Source organism: Meles meles, chromosome 10 (assembly GCF_922984935.1).
Source record: "Meles meles chromosome 10, mMelMel3.1 paternal haplotype, whole genome shotgun sequence".
In the NCBI taxonomy this organism is placed as follows: domain Eukaryota; kingdom Metazoa; phylum Chordata; class Mammalia; order Carnivora; family Mustelidae; genus Meles; species Meles meles.
This window is the reverse complement of record NC_060075.1, coordinates 64,003,176-64,027,740: the sequence shown is the minus strand read 5'-3', so window position 1 is coordinate 64,027,740 and position 24,565 is coordinate 64,003,176. Positions and strand designations below refer to the sequence as shown.

At 37.9% G+C, this 24,565-nt stretch overlaps 1 protein-coding gene across 3 annotated transcripts in view; it reads right to left on the bottom strand.

The window, feature by feature from the left end:
- The window catches only part of THSD7A (thrombospondin type 1 domain containing 7A), a 458,712-nt gene that overhangs the window by 16,518 nt on the left and 417,629 nt on the right, over positions 1-24,565 (bottom strand). For all 3 annotated transcript variants that reach the window (XM_046020921.1, XM_046020918.1, XM_046020920.1), the window contains 9 exons: positions 21,874-21,879; positions 20,064-20,197; positions 15,342-15,495; positions 13,692-13,836; positions 12,194-12,309; positions 8,724-8,841; positions 8,339-8,484; positions 7,747-7,921; positions 3,128-3,301 (listed from right to left, as the gene is read on the bottom strand). In XM_046020921.1, coding sequence (XP_045876877.1) covers positions 3,128-3,301; positions 7,747-7,921; positions 8,339-8,484; positions 8,724-8,841; positions 12,194-12,309; positions 13,692-13,836; positions 15,342-15,495; positions 20,064-20,197; positions 21,874-21,879 — 1,168 coding nt within the window. The remainder of the gene's footprint in view (positions 1-3,127; positions 3,302-7,746; positions 7,922-8,338; positions 8,485-8,723; positions 8,842-12,193; positions 12,310-13,691; positions 13,837-15,341; positions 15,496-20,063; positions 20,198-21,873; positions 21,880-24,565) is intronic.

The following is a 24,565-nucleotide window of genomic DNA, read 5'->3' as shown; positions in this document are numbered from 1 at the left end:
TGCATTTCCCTGATGATTAGTGATGTTGAGCATCTTTTCATTTGTTTTTTGGCCATCCGTTACCTTTCTTGAAAAAATGTCTAGGGGAACCTGGGTGGCTCAGTGGGTTAAACCCTCTGCCTTCAGCTCGAGTCATGATCCCAGGGTCCTGGGATCGAGCCCCACATCGGGCTCCATGTTCGGCGAGGAGCCTGCTTCCCCCTCTCTCTCTGCTTGCCTCTCTGCCTACTCGTCATCTCTGTCAAATAAATAAATTTTAAAAAAATGTCTACAGGTCCTCTGCCCGTTTTTTGTTTTTTCATTAGATTTTGTGTGTACTGAGTTGTGTAAGTTCTTTATATAGTCTGGAGATTAACCCATTACTGGAAAAATCATTTGCAAATATATTCTCCCATTCAACAGGTTGCCTTGTTGTTGGTTTCCTTCTCTGCACAATCTTTTAATTTTGGTGTAGTCCCAATAGTTTTATTTCTGCTTTCGTTTCTCTGGCCTGAGGAGACCCATCTAAAGAAATTTTGCTAAGGCCAATGTCCAAGAAATTACTGCCTATGTTTTCTTCTTGGAGTTTTATGGTGTCAGGTATTATATTTAGGTCCTTAATTGATTTGGGGCTTATTTTTATGTGTGGCATAAGAAAGTGGTTCAGTTTTATTCTTTCACATGTAGCTATCCAGTTTTCCTAGTACCATTTATTGAAGAGACTGTCTTTTCCCTGCTGTATCTTCTTGCCTTCCTTGGCGTGGATTAATTGACCTTGTAAGTGTGGGTTTGTTTCTGGGCTCTATGTTCTATTGATCTAGGGGCCCATTTTTATGCCAATTCCATACTGTTTTGATTACTATAGCTTTGTAGTATAGTTTGACATGTACGACTGTGCTACTTTCAGCTTTGTTGCTCTTTCTCAAGATTGCTTTGGCTGTTTAGTCTTTCGTGATTCCATATAAATCTTACAATTATTTGTGCTAGTTCTGTAAAAAAAATACTATTGGGTTTGTCAAAGATGGCCTTTGCTATGCTGAGAACCACCTGTTAAGTTTTTATCATAAGCGATGTTATATTTTGTCAAATTTCTTCTTAGTATCTATTGAGCTAATCATGCTTTTTGTTTTCTGTTAAAATTTTTAAGGTGGAAATCATATAGTAATCTGAATGATTACTTCCTTGTTTTTAATTATTAAGCTTCTGGTTATGCTTTGGCTAGAACCTTCTTTACTAGGTTGAAAAGAAGTAGCCAGGGTGAGCATCCTTGCTTTGTTACTGATTGCAAGGGAATGTCTCTTATGTTTCCCCTAATATTATGATGTGTGTTGTTAGTTTTGGTACATAACATTTATCAGGTAAAATGATTTCCTCCTAGTTCAAGTTGTATTAGGAAATTTTTATTGTAAATTAATTTTGCATTATATAAACACCTTTTCAACATATATCTAAAATTATATGCCTTTTTTTCTGTTGCTGTGAGGACTTACATTAGTTTTTCCTAATATTTAGGCATCTTTGTACTTTCAAAATCATAATTAGGATATTAATGATTTGGTTAGGTAATAATCTTTCATCTATTTTCATTGGTGAATTTATTGACTGATTTTACCAATAGGGTTGTGCTCACGGAGCTGGAGGGATTTTCCTCATCTTTTTTCCCCACTCAACTTTATTTTTTAAGATTTAACATAAAAGGGAGTGGTTTGTTCCTTTAAATTTTGGTAAAACTCAAATATTTGATAAATCTTAGTTTTTAATAGTTACAGACTCCATGGTGTAGATTCTCAATTATTCTTGGTATAAATTTATAACAACATCTAGATTACCTTGAAGTACTTATATTTATTAGCAAAATTTATTCAAAAAATATATTTTCAAACTCGATTCTATTTGTCATAGTATTGATTCCCCCCCCCCCCCCATTTTGCAGTATTGATTTTACTCCCCCCCCCCCCCTTGATTTTTGCCTTGAGGTGGTCTATTTAGTTTTGGTCAACTATGGGTTGTTGATTATCTTGTTTTCTATCTCATGAAATTTATATTTATCTGCATTAGTTACATTCTACTTTTTCTTTTAAAAAAAATTCTCTTGAGTTTAATGCTTAGCTCATTTTAAACTTTTCTCCTCCCTATTTAGGCATTTAAGGCTTGAAGTTCTCTCCTAAGAACTTTTGTGCTGCCTCCCACAGGCCATTTGGCATGTAATGCCCTAGAAGTGTGGTTTTTAGTTTTTACCAGATGTGTGTGCATGGGGAGATTTCTTTTGTAATTTTCGTTAGTGATTTCTAATTTTGTTTGTCCTTTTGGTTTGAGCAAATATTTCCCTGGCATTTATTTCATTTTCATTACCTACATTGTCCTAGGATGTAAGGGATGATTTATCTGGTTGGTGAATTTGGGAAGATTCAACTGACAAGGGGGATGATTCTACCTACTTCTTAAGTCATCTAGCCCATTTGGTTTTTATTCTAAACATTGTTCCTTCACATTCTAAGATCTCTCCTCCAACTTTTCAGTAATAACACTAATATTTTGGCTTCTATTTGCTGTTAAATGTCAAACTCCCTAGTTGTTTCAAAACACAAGCAGGAAGGAAAGAGTTGTTCGTTGACCCTATAAATTCTTAGGTTTTCATTTAGACTGCCTCTGTGTTCCCAAACTATGACATTTTAATGTGCGGTGGTTCTTGGAAATGTCATGAAATGTGTGGCTCTACATGTACATATACATATAAACCTATAAACATGTATGTTCATGTGTTATGTCAAATTCTTATCAATACTTTGATCTATCAATTTCTTAAGAATATAGTGAAACCTCTCACTTTGTTGTGTATTTTTCTTTGTTTCCACTGATTTAAATAAAGGATACTATGGTGACAAGGGTTGGCCTGGGTGTACAAATAATGTGCTCTCAGTTATTGTAGCTCATAAACAGACATTTTTTTTACATCTGTTATCTAATTTATGAAGGGTGGAAAGATTTTTCTTCCTATAAGTTTTTAAAATTCAGGATCATACTCCTAATTCTCAGTCTTAAGCAAGATCTTAGCAAATTATTTATTGAACAGAAAAGTCTATATTTTGTGCTTTTGTCTATCAACATAAGAATGAATTAAACAGATTTCATGATTTGCAGCACTCACCATTACATGATTTTGTTTCTAACATTTGCTCTGGGCACAGATGCTGATTTTCTAGTTCCTGTATGATCACAGCTCTGGAACGGACCTGTATTCCACCAAAGCCTAGGTCTTCACCATTCACACAGGTTAGCTGACACAGGCTCCACGAAGACCAGTCCTTCAGATAACAGTCACCTGCAAAACACAGGTCTGTGGTTTATACCCATACCAATAAACAGTGGCCAAGCACATAGTAATTTTACTTCTTAACCTCACTGGGAAATGTATGACTAGCATACCAAAAAACATGATATTTGTAAGATTTAGATAACTATTTAATATTTGTGAATTTGTAAGTGTGTATCGATGTTACTTTTGGAGTGGATGTTATTGGGTATAGACTATGGATTGAAGGAGCTTGTTCCTTGTGATTCACCTCCTCTGAAGAGACAAAAATAGTTTATTTAAAACCTACCACCACTACTCTTGTCATTATTATAAAAGGGTATATCATCTTGTAGGTACTTATAATTTCAAAAGAATTTGAACTCCGAGGCTGAGAAAACTGGCATTTATACTTATTTTCTCCCCTATTGCTTACCAGAGGTGTGGAGGTGAGAAAGCCAATTGAGCAACTGGAGTAGTGGTGATAATGCTTGTAATTTTACCTGATCTACAGCTTCAATCAACTTCTCCTTTTTTTCAATTATTTACTGAAGAATAACACACATGAAAAAATGTTGGAATTTTCACAACGTGATTACAAAACCATGCAGCCAATACTCATACCAAGCAACGGGGCATTCTCAGAATTTCAGAAACCCTTCTTGGGTTTTATATGGAATTACACCATACACATCTTTAACAGATATTTTACTCCTTTATGTTTGCAAGACCCACATGTATTTATGTAGTTCTAGTTTGATCACTCTTACTGCTGTACTTTGTTCCACCATATGAAGGTATCATGATTTAGATACCCATTCTAGTGGTGGGTAGCTGGAGAGTTGTAAACTTTTTCTATTAGGAATACTGCTGTTGTGAACATTTTAGTATGAGTCTTTGAACTTTTATGTACATTTCTATTGGGTTCATACCTAGGAGTGGAATTGCTGCACCCTGGTGTATCATGTGTTCAACCTCTTCAACCGTTTTGAGAACAGGGAAGAGTCAATGAAATATCTTTCCCATATACCCATCCATTCTTCAGGACTGACTGGTGATACTGTTCAGAGGATACAGTATTATGATAGACACAAATCCATAGGGATTCTTATCATTTTAATTATTCTAGCCACACCACATGCATAATTCATATTGCTTTACATTATGCTGCAGATGTCTAATATTAGCACAAAGTTGCCTGGAGATCTGATTAATGAAAACATATCTTGTGTTATAATTAAGAAATCTTGGTCAGACATGAATTATTGACTAATAGATATCTAATAGTAAAGTGGAGTGATTTTTGTAGATCATTATTATAGTATATCATTAATATTCAATGTCCTCCTGAAGTGCAGAAAATTCTAGTAAATTTTACAAGTGTTACAAGCATGTTTAAATACTTTTGGGTCCCCCAGTTTTTAATTATACAGGAGAAACTATTAAAATTTTAAACAGTCCTCTCAAGATAGAGGTACTATAACTCTACCTCAGTGATTGCAGACTACATGGAAATAAAGCCTACTAGTAAAAAAGGTAGGTTTTATCTCTCTGCTTATAGCACTTGAAATAGTGTATTTTACAACAGAATTCAATACATCTTTTAGTAATTGACTGTGAATTATATATTCCTCACCCACAAAGAATCCAGATCAGACTTGAGATTTAATAATAACAAATGAGAATGAGAGACTAGCTTGTACTAAACATACTTTCATATTGTGACTGTGACCATACAAAGCACTATAATAATAAACTACACTATGCCTGCAAAAGACAGGACAAGTTTATGAAATGCACATCCCTACTTTAGTATTTTGCTCTTTAAAGCTTGGTAGCTCCTATATTGCCAATTTTCAAATCCCATTATTGGAGAAAAGCAGCCAAGAGAGGTACTGAGATGCATAGATTGTAATTTACCAAAAAGAGCAGCCTCCTCCTGGATTTATAATTAATTAGAATGGTGTGTTTACCCTGTTGGATATTATGGGATCTTCCTTTCCTCTGGATCACTTAGGACAAAGTTCAATCTTGTGTTTACCTTCTAATGCAAATCTAATACTAACATAAGTAAACTCTTCCATTAGAAGGTAAACGCAATGTGGACAGGGTATATTTGTCTCTCGCTCTATCTCCAATCTTGAGCCCTGGGCAGGGCCCCCAATAACTCTTGATAATAATCAAATGAAGGGTGATTGGGCTGCAGGAACTATAATGAAAACAAGTAGGAGAAACTCCACAAGGAAGTAGACACGGATGCCTGGCGAGGAGGCCAGTGTTGTGGGTATCACAATAATCCTATTAATGGCCCTGGAGAATTGGCTTTGGAAGAGATGGGCCTTACCAACTTTTAGCTTTAGTCACCTTTCATGGACTGTGACACCATTCAGCACATCGAAGCCCAAACCTTCAGTCCCTGGCTCTTCTCAGAGCCCTTACCTGCTGCCACAGCCTGAACCTCAGTCAGTTGTGAAGCAAAATGATTTTATTAAATTCAATTGTGTGTGAGATCTGGACCAGTTTGGGGGGCAGGAAATGGAAGAGGGGAATTGCTGGATCAGGCTGTTATTAGCAAGTGTTGAAATGTCCAAGAAACAATACTTAGCCTATGTCTAGAAAGTAAGATTTTTGAAAAGCTCTTTCTTCTCCTGAAGTAGAAGAACCCATCTGTACACACAAAACCGTTACAGTGAGAGGATGCTCTCAAAGTCTAGCACTTAGTTCAAAGGATAGGATTTTATCTACTACTCTGTTTAATTTTATTCAGTTCATCTTGATAAACTATAGAAACTGCCAATATGGGGCACCTGGGTGGCTCAGTGGGTTAAAGCCTCTGCCTTTGGCTCAGGTCATGGTCTCAGGGTTCTGGGGTCGAGCCCCACATCAGGCTCTCTGCCCAGCAGGCAGCCTGCTTCCTTTCCTCTCTCTCTGCCTGCCTCTCTGCCTACTTGTGATCTCTGTCTGTCAAATAAATAAATAAAATCTTAAAAAAAAAAAAGTAACCTCCAATATAATCACCTCAAATAATTTCCCTGCTGAAGAATAAGCAAATTAATGAGAATGAGTGAACAACCTCTATTGTCAGCTTTTTACAGTGTTTAGACACTTAATTCCATTAAAATAAACTTGAAAATATGTTCTCCATCTTTAAAATTTTCTTTGACTACCCAAATAAAAAAGGTATGATTTATTTTTGTCTCCAATATTTGTTTGCCAAATACTTTTTATCTTGGGGGATCTCGTTTTGAAATAACACATTCCTTAGTATTTTTCTTATATGCAAATTGAGAGAATAAAAACTTTTCCACTGAGGGTGAACTATATGTAGGCAATTTATTTCCAATCTTCTTTCCTGGCCTACTAATAATAAACTTTTTTTTTTTTTTTAAGATTTTATTTATTCATTTGACAGAGAGAGAGAGATCACAAGTAGAGAGGTAGGCAGAGAGAGAGAGAGAGAAGCAGGCTCCCTGCGGAGCAGAGAGCCCGATGCGGGGCTCGATCCCTGAGATCATGACCTGAGCCGAAGGCAGTGGCTTAATCCACTGAGCCACCCAGGCGCCCCTAAACTCTTGCCCCCATATTTCTCAAAGCCTTAGGCTCATGCTTGACACTGAACTTATTTTGACTTCTATCTACCCTCAAGTTCTCTGCCTCAAGCCCAAATTCCTAAATATTAGCTTCTCACTGTTTGCCAATTATCTCTAAACTACCTGATATATAATAGTTGCTTACCACATTTTACTGCATGAACACTTTGTGTCTAACTTTGAATTGGAATAATTTCTTTCAATATTTTCTTCCATAATATTTTTTTCTCACTCTTGATGATGTAGCTGGGGATAGCACGTGAGGTTCATGACCATTTGCCATCACACTTTGCATATATTCCATTGTCTTTGGCTTTCATTGTAACTAAGAAGAATTCTTTTATAATTTTAAATGATTGCCTTCAGTTGCAGGTAATCTGGTTTTTTTCTTGATGCTTTACTAGTTATTTTTCTACATTTTATGTTTGACCTACAATATACCAATGTGCAAATTTATTATTGATTCTATTCAGGACCTAGAGTAAGCTTCATTATAAGGACTTAATCTTTCTTTAGCCATTATGTGTTTAGATCCTGCTTCTATTTCTCCTGGAAGTCCTAAATAGGTGCAAATTCTCTGTCATACTTGTCCTGTCAAGCATGAGCCTAAGGCCTTAACTGCCATTCCCTGCAGATGTTAAAACTCGAGGTTGGTGGGTGTCAGCAGAGGCCACGTGGGCAACCCAGAATTCACCCTTCACTGGCAGTAACAAGGCAGTACCCCCTTCACCCACAATACAGTATCCAGTTATTGGCACAGATACTACTGAATGAGACAAACTTGCTGACATGATGAGTATCTACACAACTTAAACTTTACCCCTTTTTCAACCCTGGTGCTAACAGGAAATGACCAAACTATGAATTCTGTTTTGATATTGTTACCTGGGCAAGGCTGGGTGCAGGTCTCCTCGAGAACCATTTTTTTATTACCATCTATGATGGGTTCAATGTCAGTACAGAATTCTTCATCCACCACTTTGCTGAAATCATCAGCTGATCCATCACTCACTACACAAGAAATGTTCCTTGTTCGGGTTCCTTCACCACACTGGGCATCCTGAAATGCAGGAAGAAATAACTAATTAGGAAAAGAAAAATAATTCATTAGTGAGCTCATCACTTACAGTCATCTCTGCACCACTGATTTTGATTTATGAGCAGTAAAAGAAGCATTTGTAACCCTAGGGAAGAAGTCCTATAGGACACTAGCTATAAAGTAGACAATGAACAATTTATTTGTTTTCTAGCCAAAGACAGGCAAATAAATTTTCATTAAAATGAATCAGTCTCCAAATGATTTTAAAAACACAGGACAGGGACTGCTTATTATCAAAACTAATTAAACAGTTACAAAATGGCAAAGCATCTAAAATCTTCAGGAGGAAACATGCTGTCAGCTCTGAAAAATATTTCTGAAAACAAGTCTGCAGATAAAGGACACACATTTCCATACAACTTCTTGAGATCTGATTACCTGCACTTGGCATAGAGACCACTGGCCATACTGCCACTGGTAACAGGGTTTCACTGGGCAAGGCTTGGACTGTTCCATCAGGGCAGGGCAGGGCCGCCCATCACCCTGAAAGGGCTGGGTCACTGTGCGTCTTCGGACCATTTTTCCTTAAAGAGATACAAAGGGATGCAACTCTAGTGACATATTTGTGCAAGCATGTATCTTGAGAGAGGGCATCACAGACATTTCTGCTGAGAAGACCTGAGGAATGAGTAAGGCTCAGACGTTTTGAAGAGAAAGACACTGACTCAACCTTTCTGAAGATTATCTGGTAAGACTTAAAGCAAGAAGGATATTTTATTTCCTGTTCCTTGACCTTGAGTCTAATGCTAATGAAGGTACAAACCTGTGAGGCCACATGTTTGAGAACATTCTGACCAAGGAGACCAGTCGGAAAGCTGACAGTTGACCGGGCATTCCACCATGCAGGATGTGTTCATCGGCCAGTTCTTCTCCAGGCCAAGCTGAAAGGAGAGAGGCAGATCTGTTTGTACTGATCTGGAAGCATGGCTCAGTGCATAGAAGGAGGGAGGGAGAGAAGAAGAGTAGTGGAGAGGAGAGGAAGAAAAAGAAAGATGTATAACAGAATAAAAAGGTACCTGAAGGTCAAACACCCACACTTAAAAATAGAAAGTGGCTCAATCCAGAAGAGTGGGAGCAAAGGGCACAGGATGAGTGCTGGAGCCCATTTACTCAATGCTGTTGAACTGTTTAAATAAGTCATGAAAAAAAGTAGCTTTAGTCTCCAAATTGGCTTAACTTCCCTAAACAAGGAACGAAGAGATGTAAGCACAATTCCTTTCCATTAGTTGAAAACCAAGAATATCACCAATATGTGATCTATAGTGCTATCTCTGGGATGTAACTTATTTTTTCACATGCATGTTAAACTGAAAAGTAAAAGGTTTGAAAGACAAATGACCATTCGAAACTAATATTATAACACACTGAAATAATACAAAATATTAGTTGTTAAGTACACTATCTCTTTCAAAAGGAAATATTGTTCAATAAAACTTTTTGATTATGAATATTTCATACACTTATTTTTTTTTACAAAGATTTTATTTTCTAAAACTGATCTCAGCAGCTAACTGTAGGATAATTCCCTTATTTTGGTTAGCCTCTCATCAGATACTAATATTGTGACATTCTGTTGGCATTGAGTTCCTTACTTAAGCATTCTACTTTTAAAATCGGAGATTTCAAATTCATTGTCTGTGTATACAAACAGTTAAAAAGTCCAAGGTTCAAAGTAGCATGAAAATAGAAATATTTAAGAGCTTGTTAGGAGAGTACAATTTTGGGGGCGGGAGTAATCCTTGGGAATTTGCAAGATCTTGTTTCATTTCTGTATGGAAAGGAAGTTTAAGCGTCTAATGTACATAACAAAAGCCGGCAAAAGAAAATTTTTCTGAAATCTTGTGTTGTGGCCCAAGTATAGCTCGTGGCTCTAGGTTATCCACTGAGAGAGGATCGGGTCAGTGACTGCAGGCTACATACCTCTGCAGGCATTCCCATTATATTTTCCACCAGTTGACAAAGCTGAGCATTCGGTATAAAAGTTTTTTACTATTTTTACCATATCCATTCAAGTCTCATAAAGTCACTTAAAGTCATGGGAGGTCAAGAAAGGAGACTTACAGTGATTATATGCTAAAAATGAAGTGTAACATTTAAGGTAGACCATTGTTTTCTGGAGAGAAGATCTGAATCACAGAATTCAACTACTACTGACTCATTTCACTACAGAATTGAAAAGAATGTCTGTGTATAGATGCCCTAGGCATCCATTAGTAAGACATTTTAACCCTCTGCTACTTTTTTTCTTACATTTATTGTGTCCTCCTTTTTTTCCCCCTCTCTCTTACTCTCATTTGTCTAAACCTATGTGTCTAAGTAAATGGAATCTGTTCAGGGATCAAAGAATAGGAAAGGAGAAACCAATTACTAGATATTGGGTGAATAAAGGAAACATCAAAGAAAAAATGCTACATAAATGCTAGATGGGTTTAACCCTAATTGTCCTCTTTGTTGGGTAGGAATGGCATTTTTTTTTTCTTTCTGGCTGTTAGGGACACAGCAAGAGTTAGCTACTGCTGTTGTGCTGAATGTAGGGTTTGCACATGTATTAGTAGGTAGGCAATCAATCCATTATTAAAAAAGATAGCCAGCTTTTCTCAGGGCTATTACTTAATACTGCTGCATCCATGGGGATGGATAAAATGGGATAGGAGTTGTTTATTCCAATTCCTGCAGAGAGAGCACTATTCTCCCTAAAGACAGTGTTTACTAGAATGTTATAATTTGAATCCCTAATTGTCACCACAGCATTTGAACATTATAATATTAATGCATAAGAGTAAATTTATCTAGACTCCTGGATAATTGAAATTAGTTATTTCTCAGGGTTTACTCACATTTCACTTAAGACATAAAGGAGTCTGGGCATCCCTCTGTCCTATAGTCATGTTTTTTAATTGGTTTTGTATGATTTAGGTTTAGCTTTCACAAAGCTCTCAGCTATTCATGGTAGATTTCATTCTGATCCAGGATGACATTTATATGTACATTTGCAAAAAAGGAGATATGTTAATTAACCAGAAGTAGATCAAAGCTCTCCAGCCAATATATGACTATAATAATGTTCATTAATACTAATGTTATTTTTATAATGGCTACATTACTTTGATGTTACTAGTTTCAAAACCAAATTAATTCAGGTATAAAATTTATAATTAAAGTATGAATACACTAAATTATGTTATAAGATGGTGGTGAGTGGAATTTATTAAGTAAACAACTTGTTTTCAGCACACTTGGGAACTCTGTTCCCATGGACAGATATAATGAAGTTGTTAGGCCCACATGACAAAGATATCAAATGGATTAAGGTATTTCCATCTTGAGTTTTTTCAGGAGCTGGAACAATTTACCATGGGCTTATATAACCCCTGGGATGTTTAGATAGAAGTTATGGTCACCACGTCTATTGAACCCTAATGGAGTCATAAGCTCCTCTCTCTATGTTCAAGAGCTATTGAGGCTCCTGCTTATCTTGGTTCCTGTTTAACCCAGTGGGGCTTACATGCAGGAAAAGTTAAAACCTGTCAGGAATGTGAGTACACATTTGGTATGGGAGTCAGACAAAATCATTACAACATGAAGTGTAGCTTCATGAAAGCCAAGAAAGACCAACAACTATGTTTCCCCACATTTCATAAGGTCATACTTAGAAATGATGACATCACTTTTATAAATTGGGGAATTAATAGCTGCAGTTCTCTGTACCTCAGAGATACAATGGCAGACTTCACTCTTTTGTTTGAATTTCAAGCTCGCATCCAGACCTGAGTACTTAAGACTCTCACAGCTGGATATTAGATCCTAATATCAAAATCTGCTACCAAACCACATGCGATCAATGTTTAGCAACAGAGAGAATAAATGATGGCTCTTGGCAGGTGTCCCAGGCAACACAAAATTCACATGAAATTACAAAAGATGATGAGTAGTCTGATTAAGATTTATTGCCTTTATTCACCTTGATTACTTATTGTTCCCCAAGCATTTCTTTCAAAATAGGCTAATTAGCATACCTTTGGGCTCCAAGCAGAACAAAATACAGGAAATTATGTGTAGAAATCAGTACTTGGACAGTGTTTCTTTTCAAGAGGGTGCTTTGCAGCCTCTGAATAGTGCCGAGAAACATCTGCTGGCAATGAGCTGCACTGAGCACAGGTCACTTGGCTCAGCGTGAATTGAAATTATTAGGGAAGAATTTACTCACAGAGATATAACACAGTATCCCCTCACCTCTTCACAATATTTCAGGTCAACCGACTTGCCATCACTTCGAACACAATCCAACATCCTTGTTTTAATGCCATTTCCACAAACTGCCTTCTCACTCAGCTGACACGTACTCCAGTCTGAAAGGAAGGGAGCCCATCAGAACAGAAGGCTACGTAGGAAACAGATTTCAAATGAAACTCTGATGACCTGAATCCCATATTTAATTCACAACTGCTTCCTAAGCCCCACAATCAATCATCCCACATGCAGAGCATATGGGTCCCAGCTTTGAACATATCAAGAGTCAAATGGAATTGCTGGGGTTGAACAAAGCTACAGGGATTATTCTTGAAGGCAGATGTCTACTTGACAATCTTTGACAGCTAGCCGTTTGGCGACATTGTGAAACTGGCTTTGACCTGCAGATCAAACGTCACTTAAAAACTTTTTTCCCTAATAAAAGGAGAAATTTAAAACTCAACATTAGTTTTATTTTAGCAAAGTCATCATAATTTTAATGGGTGCCACTTTAACTGTGTCGCTTTAGTCAAATAAAATACCATTTTGCTTACTGTCTTAGAATATTTTAAAATATACACTTATTTATTTCAAAATCACTTTTGGCCAGATCTATTTAGTTCCTTTATTTCAATTCTTTTGCAAAATGATTTTTTCATCTTTCTTTCCAGAGTAGCATAGCATATCCTGGAGAACTGTGACTTCTTTGTATCATCAAAGGAAACTGAAGAGAAAAACGTAAGGAAGCAAAAAGCCAATCTGACTCCTGTGTGTTTTTGCACGAGGTTTGGAGTTTATTTTAGTGAGAGAATTACTTCGAAAGAATTCCAAAATTTGTTTCAGTGTTGCCATGCATCACGTAAACTAACACATTCTCTTCTTTCCTAGACTATCTGCCTCGATGGTATGGAAGGGTTATGGGAAAAAAGGGAATTCCTAATAAACCCTTTTTCTGAGCAAACAACCCACGTATCCTTTTTTATCTGTACCTTTGATAATACAAGAAATATTAGTATCTTTGTCATATACTTTTTGGTAGCTCAAGATTGCCGACATTTTTACATCAGACTAATTGTGCTTATAAACTGTCCCCACACAAAGAACTGTCCCGGGATGTTACACTGATTAAACATCTCTTGAAGAGGATGTTTACCTTTCAATAAACCTGATACTTATGGGAAAGATGTATCTTTTACTTGAACCTTCCCAAAGTGGGAGGATGTCTTAAACAGGATCACTTAGACTGTTCACAATCTGCCTTAATCCCCTCATCTCTTCACATTATTTCTCTTCACAATATTTGCAGACATCCTCTACATCTTGATGTTTATTAAAAAGAGATAACTATTTCTGTCTTTAAATAAAGAATTATCTCTGGGAAAGTAAGCAGCATGTCCAAGAGGGCCACAGAGGGGGATGAACAGGACTTACGGGGCTGCTGCTGGGCTGGAAGACATGCGATTTGGCTTACATCTCGGGGCTGAGGAGACTATGCACGTACCTGTTACATTATAATCATAGTGGAAGCAGTTTTTGTTCAGGTTACAAGGTTCCTTCTCAACAGCATTAGGGCAGGCTCTTCCTTCATCAGCGGGTTGTCTGATGGGATCAGCTGACCTTTGCCGGAAACTGCTTTGACTGCAAGGCTGACAAAGAAAGCAGCTCCTCAGAAAGGTGAATGAATACTCAGCCACACGAGGGCTAATATATCAGGGAGAGCACCGGAGCAGGAGGGAGACTGTTGGGGCCGCTGGCTAACTTGAACAATCCCATTACACCTCCGTTTCCTCATCTATGAAATTAAGGTGTTAGATGAGTTTTCGATGTCCCGTCCAGCTGTAAGATGCTTGAGGGTCCATGTGTCAGACACTCAGCTACAAACACACGTGTGATCCTATTCATTACTGCACATCACTACTACAGAATCCATAACCAGTCAATCTATCCAGTACACGTTCTTGGACCTGAAAAACCATTTTAAGGGTGATTTTAAATAACTAGCTTTTAGCACAAACACATGCACAGGAACACAACTCAGCAGGTAAGGAAGACTAGCCTGCCACTTGCTACTGGCACCATCTTGTTCTGAAAACATCCGGTTTCTAAGAACAGGAACTTCAAATCGGATGCTACAGAATTAGAACAGAAACTCATTTGCACAGCCTTGTCCAACAGTTGACTCTTTCTTTGTTGCTCTTTAACTTGTATCCAAGTCAACTGGCATCTCTGTTCTGCTCCCCTCAGTCAGCTGGCTGCCAGTCGCACCTTTAATCATGTTAACACGGAGACAGAAAATTAACTTCACCTTGAAAACATGCATCATAAATTCTTTGAAACTGTCTTGTATCGCATTTCACCATATTAATTCCACATTAGATGTATTCTTCCCGTGCTTTTTGATGCCATTTTGAAATGTGCAGCTTTACAAAGGTGCCCGGGCCAAGTCAAATTTCCTAAATCCTAAACAGCCAGTTCTGTTTCAAACAAGCCTTCCCAAGGTCCCACAGAAGAGTGCCTACGGGTTGTTGAAATCTAGAAGCTCTGTGTGATTTGAAACTCTCAGCTGGCTTTGTAGCCCCACAGAGACAGAGTCCATGAGTGCAGACATTCACTGACACACAGCTTTCTTCTTTCGATTCCCTTTTTTGCCAGCCTCCTTTGGGTTTTAGTGTCAATACTCTGGCTGCAGTATGCCCACTGTGTGGAAGATGATTCCTTCCATTTAAATAAAACAGACTGAGCAAAAAGCAAGGGATGACAAGAACCCGACACCATTAAAGTACCTTTACCAGGGCTTCATCCTTTTTTCCCTTTACCTGGAGGGACTCATTATCACCAGGGCAGTTTTTAACATGTTGTGTATTTATATGCCAATCTGAAGGCGTTTTGTGCGGGTCCAGGAGGAGGATGGAGGAGCACAGAACTTGCAAGAGGTTGAGCTGTTCTCATGTGGGTCAAAACATTGCTGACTGTAAATGGCCTGGTCACAGAATGAGTTGGCCAAGAAATCACCCTTGCCATGATAACTAATTTGGTAACTAATTTAGTAATTACTATTTTTTTAGTAATTACTATTTTCTTAATAATAGCTTTAAAGCTTTCGTGGTAAGGAATTAAGTAAACGCTACTTATAAACAGTTAATCATCTCACCAAAGTGCATCGGGTCCATGGGCCCCATTCAGATATCACACAATCCTCGGGACACGGTAATTTGCACTCTCTAGAGCCCAGGGGCATCTCTTCTGGATCACAGAGGTAATCTTCTACGTGGTCAGAAGGGCCATCTGCTGTGTTCTGCATGCATCTAGAAGAAAACACACTATTCAGTGAAGGAACCAGGACACTTAGAACAAGGGCTGACCCATTCGATAGATGGTTCTTCCTAAGGCATCATTATCGGGTTGGGAGGTGGGAAGGCTTGCATTTAATAACAAAAATTCTCCAAACATGAAGACATAAAAGGATCTCTACCTCCCACAAATACTTGCAGAGTTTCAGCATGACATAAAATGCACCCTTGCTTGTATCATCTTAATCTTTAAATTATAGCCCCTGTGTGGATTATAAACTCTGTATGTCTTCCTCTGAAAGAAGAGGGTCATTTACCCTCATATATGATGCAGCAACTAATGAGGAATGGTCCAGAGAGATTCACGGAGGGGCTACTGCTGGGGATTTTGGAATCTAATGCACTTTTTTCTTCAGAAGGAAATGGCGGATTCCGGAGAAGGTAGATTCATACATGAGGGAGGATGAGACACACTGAACTTTTCTGGTGAGAGGTTTCATTAAGTATTTTCAAAAGTAACTGATGGCATTTCCCAAGTTACCTTGTCATTTAAAAAGTAATTTTAGCCTCCTATATGCTGATAACTTTAAAAGAAAGCCAGAAGTGAAAACACAGTTATATTAGTAATAATAGCACAAATTCTCCAAATGTAGTTGTTTGAATCATCCTCTATCTTGACCTTTTCTATTGTTAGTTTTCTTTTTAACAGAACAAACTCAAACATTTTATTATGTTTCACTCTTTTGTAAGCAGTCATGGACGGCTCGTTTACTCATCTCTTGGGGGTCTAATTAACGTAGCTAGTACCAAACTTCACTCTTAGCATAGTTAATAATCTCTGCAGGCACTTTTCTAGTGGAGGAGAAAAACTTTATCCCTCGTCTATAACTCAGAGAAGGTCAACCAAAGTAATGTGTTGGGGAAGAGTGTGCGTTGTTGGAGCTAAAAGGCAGGCTGGTGTTACTGAGCCTCTCAAGCTCATGGCACTGTTTTAAACTGTCGGTTAAATTACATTATCAATTATACCTGGAATCTCACCTTTCCCAAGGATTTACAATCAGTGGGGACACTGCATTTTCACAAATCTACTCTGCAGAAATTCCCTTCTATACGGTGCTGCCCAATTTAAGAGGAATGTCATTTTCCTGTGGGATGCATTTAATGACTGGAAAACTGCTGCTGGTCATGTCTTAATTGGGTTTGGAGTCTGAAAAAAATACGTCTACGAATACTCGCCTCTGCATTTTGTTGTGTGTGGTGTGAACTGGATTAAAGACAGAAAAGAGCAACCACAAGAATATGCACAAGGAGGTATTTGTTTGATTTCATCACTGAAGAAAAAATTGTAAATTTCTTTGGGAGAATTTTAGTCTCTCAGGAAAGAGTTCTGTCTTCGATGGCATTTTAAAAATATTGTGTTCAATACGCACCACCAGGCTAAGGAGGGCACGTATTGCATGGAGCACTGGGTGTGGTACATAAACAATGACTCCTGGAGCACTGAAAAAATAAAATAAAATAAATACAAATATTGTGTTGACAGCAGCTTTGAGAGGACATGGAGCAGCTTTGAGACAACATGGAGCAGAGTTTAAACCCAACTGAAAAGTTAGGTTTGCTGCTAAGAAAAGATTATATTCATGGTAGGCACTGACACAGTGTACAAGGATTAACTTGCAAAATTACCTATTGATCCGGAGTTAAAGACAGATGTTCAATACTCTATTAAGCATTATGTACATAAAACCACATTTTCACAGGCTTTTCTCCTTTCATTTTTTTACTATAGAGCTAATTTATTCACTTTAGGAAGATCAGAAGAAACAAAAAAAATCGTATGATTCTATCACTGAGAGAAAAACTCTTTACAAATGATTCTATGTAAGCATATATTTAATTTCATTAAATAGAGCAAATTTTATCGACTATTTGTACCATTAAGAAATCAATGATACATTATGAATATCTCTTCATATCATTAACTATTTTTCTAAGATATAATTTTTTTAAAGATTTATTTGAGGGGGGAGGGGCTGAGGGCGAGAGAACCCAAGCCAACCCTTCACTCAGCACAGAGCCCACATGGGGCTTGATCTCCGAAACCAAGAAACCAAGCCTCAGATGCTTAACCAAAGGCACCACCCGGGGTGCCCCAACAAAGATATCCTTTTTAATGACTATATTTGAATGACATCATTTCAATGTGCCACAACTGCTAAAAATGTCCTTATTGTTGATACTCAGATTATTTATACTTATTTTATTTGGCATTAGTCAGTTTTTAAAATCACTCCAGAATACAGAATAAATATTTGGATCAAGTTTTAAGCACAAAGGAAGGCACTTTAAGTTCATTTGCTTTCTTCAAATTCTTGCTTGGCCTTTTTCCTTTCCATAGGACAAGGAATTATTCTGTGAGAAAACTGCACTGTGTTAGAAATACATAGTGCAGAACCAAGCTGGAGGCAAAGGGTGGGACCAGAGGCCAGCCACAGGTATGCCAATAAGGGAGTACACTCTCTACAGAGAATTCAAAATAACCAAATATGTTGCTTTTTATTGTCTCTTTTTTATTACCACCAGGCGCTAGAAATTCTTAAAAAAAAAAAAAAAAGCCTGTGAAAAATATCCCTTCCCCTCAGGGAAAATCACTTCTGCCACCAGCCTCTGAGGTACATATCATCCTAAAAGAGAAAGAACGACTTTGGATAAATTGGTACCTGCCCTCTTATAGACCCATCTATCCTGAAATGCCACCCAATGCTTACATATAAGCAGGACATTCTGACCTTAATTAGCAGAGGATAAGGTTAGAGAGGCTTACTACTCAATCAGTAACAAATAGGAACATTATTACATGATCAGAGGTCACAATCGATACTGACCTTCTCTTTTCTCTATTAACATCAAAGATGTTTACTGAAAAAATAAATTGATCTCCAAAGTTACTTTGCTTTAGATGTACTTGGAAATGTTGAGAGTACTTCTAAAGCAAGAAACAGCAGCATCTACAAAGATCACTGAAGGGAAAGCTGAAAGAATAGTTCTTTAATTTTTCTTACAAAAAGCCAACTTGATCAAAACCTTTTAATAGGGAAAGTATTTTTTTTAAGATTTTATTTATTTATTTGACAGAGATCACAAGTAGGCAGAGAGGCAGGCAGAGAGAGAGGGGGAAGCAGGCTCCCTGCTGAGCAGAGGCTCGATTCCAGGACCCTGGGATCATGACCTGAGCCGAAGGCAGAGGCTTTAACCCACTGAGCCACCCAGGCGCCATGGGAAAGTATTTTTAAATTTGAAGGAGAAATTTTAAATTTGGAAAGGAATGGTGGAAAATGGAATCTCTGTCTTTTGCTTACGTTTCCCTATCCAACTTATTACCTCCCAACCCCTCATCCACCTTTATTAAGTTCCTCAGAAAAATAGCTCGAGAGTTCAGAGGGCTTGTGAAAAAAGAAATAGAGATAATCTGTATTGGAAACAAAGTTATACAGAGTGTGCCAAAAGTTTTATAATACAAATGTTAATTCGCTCTACTTTTATATTGAGAAATATAAACCTTAAATTCATGAAAAGTTAGGTCAGAGCTTGCCCACAACATGAATTGTTGAGTTCTGGATGTTTTGACACCTGTCTTTACTGTGTGTCACTCAGCAGGGTTAGAAGAAACTGGTATAAAGAGTGAAAAATCTGTCACTTTACTAGATGGGTGTTCCTGGTAAATTACTTAGTACTTCTGAATCCACTCTATAAAGTGGAGATAATAAAACCTCATACACTTGTTCTGTAGAGTTCCAGAACCCTTAAGAGTCATATGTAGATACTGTAGGGAAAATGTAATGAGTATCCAAACTGTATTAGGTGTCAGAGAATTTCTATGACTGACAGGGTTTTGGTTTGGAAAAAGTTCTAGAATTTAATAAGAATGACAGACAGTAAATGGATCTTTCCAAAAACAGTGAGGGGTATATAGGGTTCTAAGAGAAATACTGCTCAACAGAACTTTCTGTGATGTGGAGAGGGTCTATACCTCTGCTGTCTGATAGAATTATCCACTTGTGGCTACGGCATAAGCACTTGAAATGTGTCTCGTGTGGCTGAGGAAATGTATTTTAATTTAATTTAACTTAAATTAGTTTAAATTTAAAATGAAATAGCCCCACGTGGCTAGTGGTTACCCTACCAGTCTGTGTGCCCACAGAACAAATGAGCAGCATTAGGTATTAGGAAGGGCTTCCTGGAGGAGAAGAGAGTAGTCAAAAGTTAGCCAGTTTGGGGAAACCAAGCAGCAAGAGTTTAGAACAGTTTACCACTAAAAAGCAGCCAGAAATATTTTTGGCCTTTAAGAACAAAGTCCCCAGGCTTGGAAAAACCTGCATTAGCTCAGCTTGCATTCAATATGTGGATCTTTCTACTCAGGGGCACCTTGAAGTGAGGCTTCCTGTCAGAAGCCACCCCTCCACCCCCATGACAACCTGCTGCTTGAAGCAGGTCCCCTTGGAGTATTCCACGAGGGCATATTCCCTAGAAATAAAACTTAAGACAGTTTTAGGCAAGAGACTCAGGAGGAGTGAGGGCCTTACCTCACTTTCCGGGTTTGCACGCCCTCTCCGCAGTTATCTCGCATGTTGACAAAGGTCACTTTGCAGATGCTCCACGGCTCTGAGACCCATATGTACTGGCTGCAGTCACTGTGGCAAGGGACCACCTCATACACCTGAAACACACACAGTTCTCAGGGATTTCTCCTCAGGGAACCCGATGAGCACGAGTGGGAGCCCTTCACACCACAACACACATCGTATTCTCGTTCGGCTATCTTCACTCCTCTCCTTTATGGCTCACTATTCTAAGAGAGGAATACAGAAAACCTCCTGAGAGTTCTAGCCGTAACAGGCAAGACCAGCTGTGCTGTATTCTCTTGATTCTTGATCTTATGTGACATTACAGTTGGCGCGTGTGACCTGAAGAAGTGCCCTGGACACATCGCACACTGTCCCACACTGCCCCTCACTGCACGGCACTGTAATCTCATGGGCCATTTGTCTTGTTCACGGTGTTGTGGGTCTCCAATACTTAGTCCACAGTGCTCCTATGTAAGGCATTCTATAGAGATTTGTTGAATAGGTGAATGAATGAATAAGTGAATTAGAGAATTAAGTAAGCATATAAAAGTAGCTGTTTTCAAAGAAATACAATTTGGCTTGTTTTCCAAACGAATGTATATCGCAATAGGAATTTATATATTTTTTGCATTCCGTACGTAAAACTGAACTAAACAATAAATAAGAAGAAATAAATCCATTTTAAAACTAACCCTTAAGCATTTAGGGCTTGGAAGCAAGGTCTGAAATTGGCTTTATATTACACAGTCATAGCCCAAAGCAGGGAGGATCACATGACACAAAGCCAACTGTCTTGCTCCGGGGTCCACAAAGGCGGACAGCCCCACAGTTAGGCAGGGGTGTTTGGTTTCAGGATTTTAGAATAATGAACCAACTATGCCTTTTTCTCAATGAGAAGAATGACTAAGCCAAGAAAATAAATAAACCATAATCCAATGCGCACAGCTGACTCAACCATTAAAGAAATGTATTCTAAAATAATTTCAAAATCTATGGTAATTTGACTCTATTTCCTACACACACACACACACACACAACATACACACACACACACACAACATACACACACACACACACACGTATATGTATATATTGTGTTAACTATCTTATTCAGAAAATAGTCCTTTGGAGCTATTCTTCTGTGCAAATTTTAGTGAATAAAGTTGACCTATTCCGAGTAAGAATAAAGAACATGCACTATTGGAATAAGAATCTATCATTATTGTTATCAATGATCACCTCCACATTGGGTGCTGCATTAAAACAGTACAAAGTTCTACCAAGTAAAACATTACCCTACCACTTGTGGGGAAGGGAAAAATTGAAGGAGAAATGCCATTTCCCCTAATCCTTCAATGACTTTCATTTAATCTCCTACACTGGACTGAATACAAATCAGCTCAGAGCAGATTCCTGCCACCACCTTCAGCCCACCTTTACCTCTCCCTTCGAGAAGCATGACAGCATTAACAAGAGATGTCGTTGCCTTTTCAAGTCTGGTGGGGTGAAGCTTGTTCTCCCCACCCCTGCACCTCAGCCCTGATATTAAAGTGAGAAAACACAGGTAGCGTGCTGGGGCAGGGGCGGGGTGGGGGAGGCGTGGGGAGGGAACAGCTGCGGAACAAAAATTTTATGGAAAATGTATTTTTCTTCCTATAAAAGATAAAAGACCATAGCAGGAAAAGAAATACATTCTCTGACATCAGGAGTAAAAAGAAAACAAGCAGTATGGTATTCTGCCACGCACTGGAGGTTTAGACGTTCTTACCTGTGCCTGGAGTAGTGTTCAACAGGAGTGAAGAAAAGGGAGAGGAAAAAGATAAGGAGAAATGTCAGTATACTGAATGAAAAAATTCATGTTCTAAGTTAAAATATTATTTTATCCACACATAAGAGCCTGCTTTTCTTTTTTTTTGTTAAATTATTAGAGTATCTTTATTAAGCCTTTGGAGAGAAAAAGCAAGTCATTATTCTTTAAAGTTAAGATACACAAATGAGCCGCTGCCTTCGGCTCGGGTCATGATCTCAGGGTCCTGGGATCGAGCCCCACATCGGGCTCTCTGCTCCACAGGGAGCCTGCTTCCTCCTCTCTCTCTGCCTGCCTCTCTGCCTACTTGTGATCTCTCTCTGTCAAATAAATGAATAAAATCTTTGAAAAAAAAAAAAAAAAGATACACAAATGAGTATTGTAAACAACACAGTCAAGGAAAAGATTAGATGGGCAGGATAAATAAATCTTAAAAAACTGATTAGACCTCAAAATACATATGATGGGGGATTAATAAATGACTGCAACTATTTTGTGATCCAAACTGTGAGTGAAATCTATCCAAAGATTGATTGATTAATCTATTGATTTTAATCCATTCATCCACCCATCTACATTTCTTGGGAAATGAGAATTTGCTTCCTTAATTAGAAAATGGTACTTAAGGGGCGCCTGGGTGGCTCAGTGGGTTAAAGCCTCTGCCTTCGGCTCAGGTCATGATCTCAGGGTCCTGGGATTGAGTCCCGTATCAGGCTCTCTGCTCGGCAGGGAGCCTGCTTCCTCCTCTCTCTCTTTCTCTGCCTGCCTCTCTGCCTACTTGTGATGTCTTATCTGTCAAATAAATAAACCTTTTAGAAAAAAAGAAAAGAAAATGGTACTTAAAAGACCATTTCCAAGTCAATGGGCCGGTGATTATTTTAAAGATTTTATTTATTTATTTATTTGAGAGAGAGAGAGAGAGAGAATGAGAGAGAGAGAACATGAGCGGAGAAAGGTTAGTGGGAGAAGCAGACTCCCTGCCGAGCAGGGAGCCCAATGTGGGACTCGATTCTGGGACTCCAGGATCGTGACCTGAGCTGAAGGCAGCTGCTTAACCAACTGAGCCACCCAGGAGCCCAGTGATTATTTTATTGAGAAATGTATAATTGTGGTAAAAGAAATCCATGTGATTTAGAATTTTCAAAGTTAACAGAAACCTTTGCATATTCTTTCTTAATATTTTACTAATAAGGCCCTAGAAATTTCTATTTTTAGATGTAGGATATTTGTACTCAGATAGTCAGGAATCTATTATTTCTTGTTTTAGCTTTAATTTTTAGTTGTTAATGCCTTAATATCTCACCAGTAAGATTAACAAGTACCTAAATGTCCCATCAAACTCTGCATTAAATTTTATCAGAGTTGAGAGTGACAGAGAAATGTCTTAGGTAAAAGACTTTCATAGCAAAGACAACTTGGCAGAAGGTCCCTAACCTTTGCAAATTCACTAGTAAAAAAAAAAAATGCTGAGGCAAACATAGCTTATTTTAATCGAAAGACTGACTGGCCATATACACACACACACCCCCTATACATTTATGGAGAATTTCTCTTTTTTAGGACCGTGGATCAGAAGTTATTATGATTTAAATTTACTGATGAAAATTTAAGATTTCACAACTTGTAGAAAAATATTTGTTTGCATTATAAACCTTGCATTTCAGTTACTGTGTTTCATTAGTGTTATGTTAACTGAATTTTCTCTGCAAATATTCACTCTGGCAGCAAAACCCATTCGCCAGTAGATGGCAGCAGTGCAGCGTATTGGTCACCCATGGTTGAATTTAAGGGCACCTTCAGCAACTTCTCTCAGGGAAAACAATCAAGATTTTTTCAGAGTGGTACTTCCTATGGCACTGAATTCTCCACCTTCTTTGTCCTTAATTTCTTCATTCAAAACGAATTTTATTTTCTCTAGACTGTACCTTTATTTTTCTTTACTATTTTTGAAGCTTTAATTGGCTTTCTCATGTGATTCATGAATTGGGTAGCATCCCATTTAGCAGGGAGATTAGGAGCACCCTAGAGTGTATCTTTATTATCATTAACAATTTAAGTTAATTTGGGAAGTAAAGTATGTGTACTGGTAAGCAGTTTGGAGAGTAAGTGTTTGGACATTAGTCTATGTACACATGAAACCTATCTGCATATTTAAGGTTGGTTCATATGTATGATTTGGTTCATTTGTGACAATATAAATACACTTCTTAACATCTACACATACTATATTAAATTTATTCTTTGTTAATTCACATGTAGGTCAAACATGATAATAATTGCCTATATCTTCTATTACATTTGAATTAGTCATGATTCCCTCTATTAGTCTTTTTATTTTATCTCCAACAGAACACAAGGAACAACTATTAATGAAGTGAGCGTACAAAAATCAAAGAAGGTTCCAAATAAAATTTAAAAGGTCAAAGACTGTAACATGGTTAAACTGATTCTGAAGTAATCTTTATATTTTTTTCTTTTCAAATTTTACATCAAACACATTTAAATGAACAGTCAATACATATTTCTTAGTTTTATTTTTTGATTTTTTTAGAGAGGGAGGAAGAGAGAGAGAGAGAATATGAAGGGAGAGAGGGAGAGAGAGAATCTTAATCAGTCTCGAAACCCATGCAAACCTGTTGAGAGGCTAGAACGC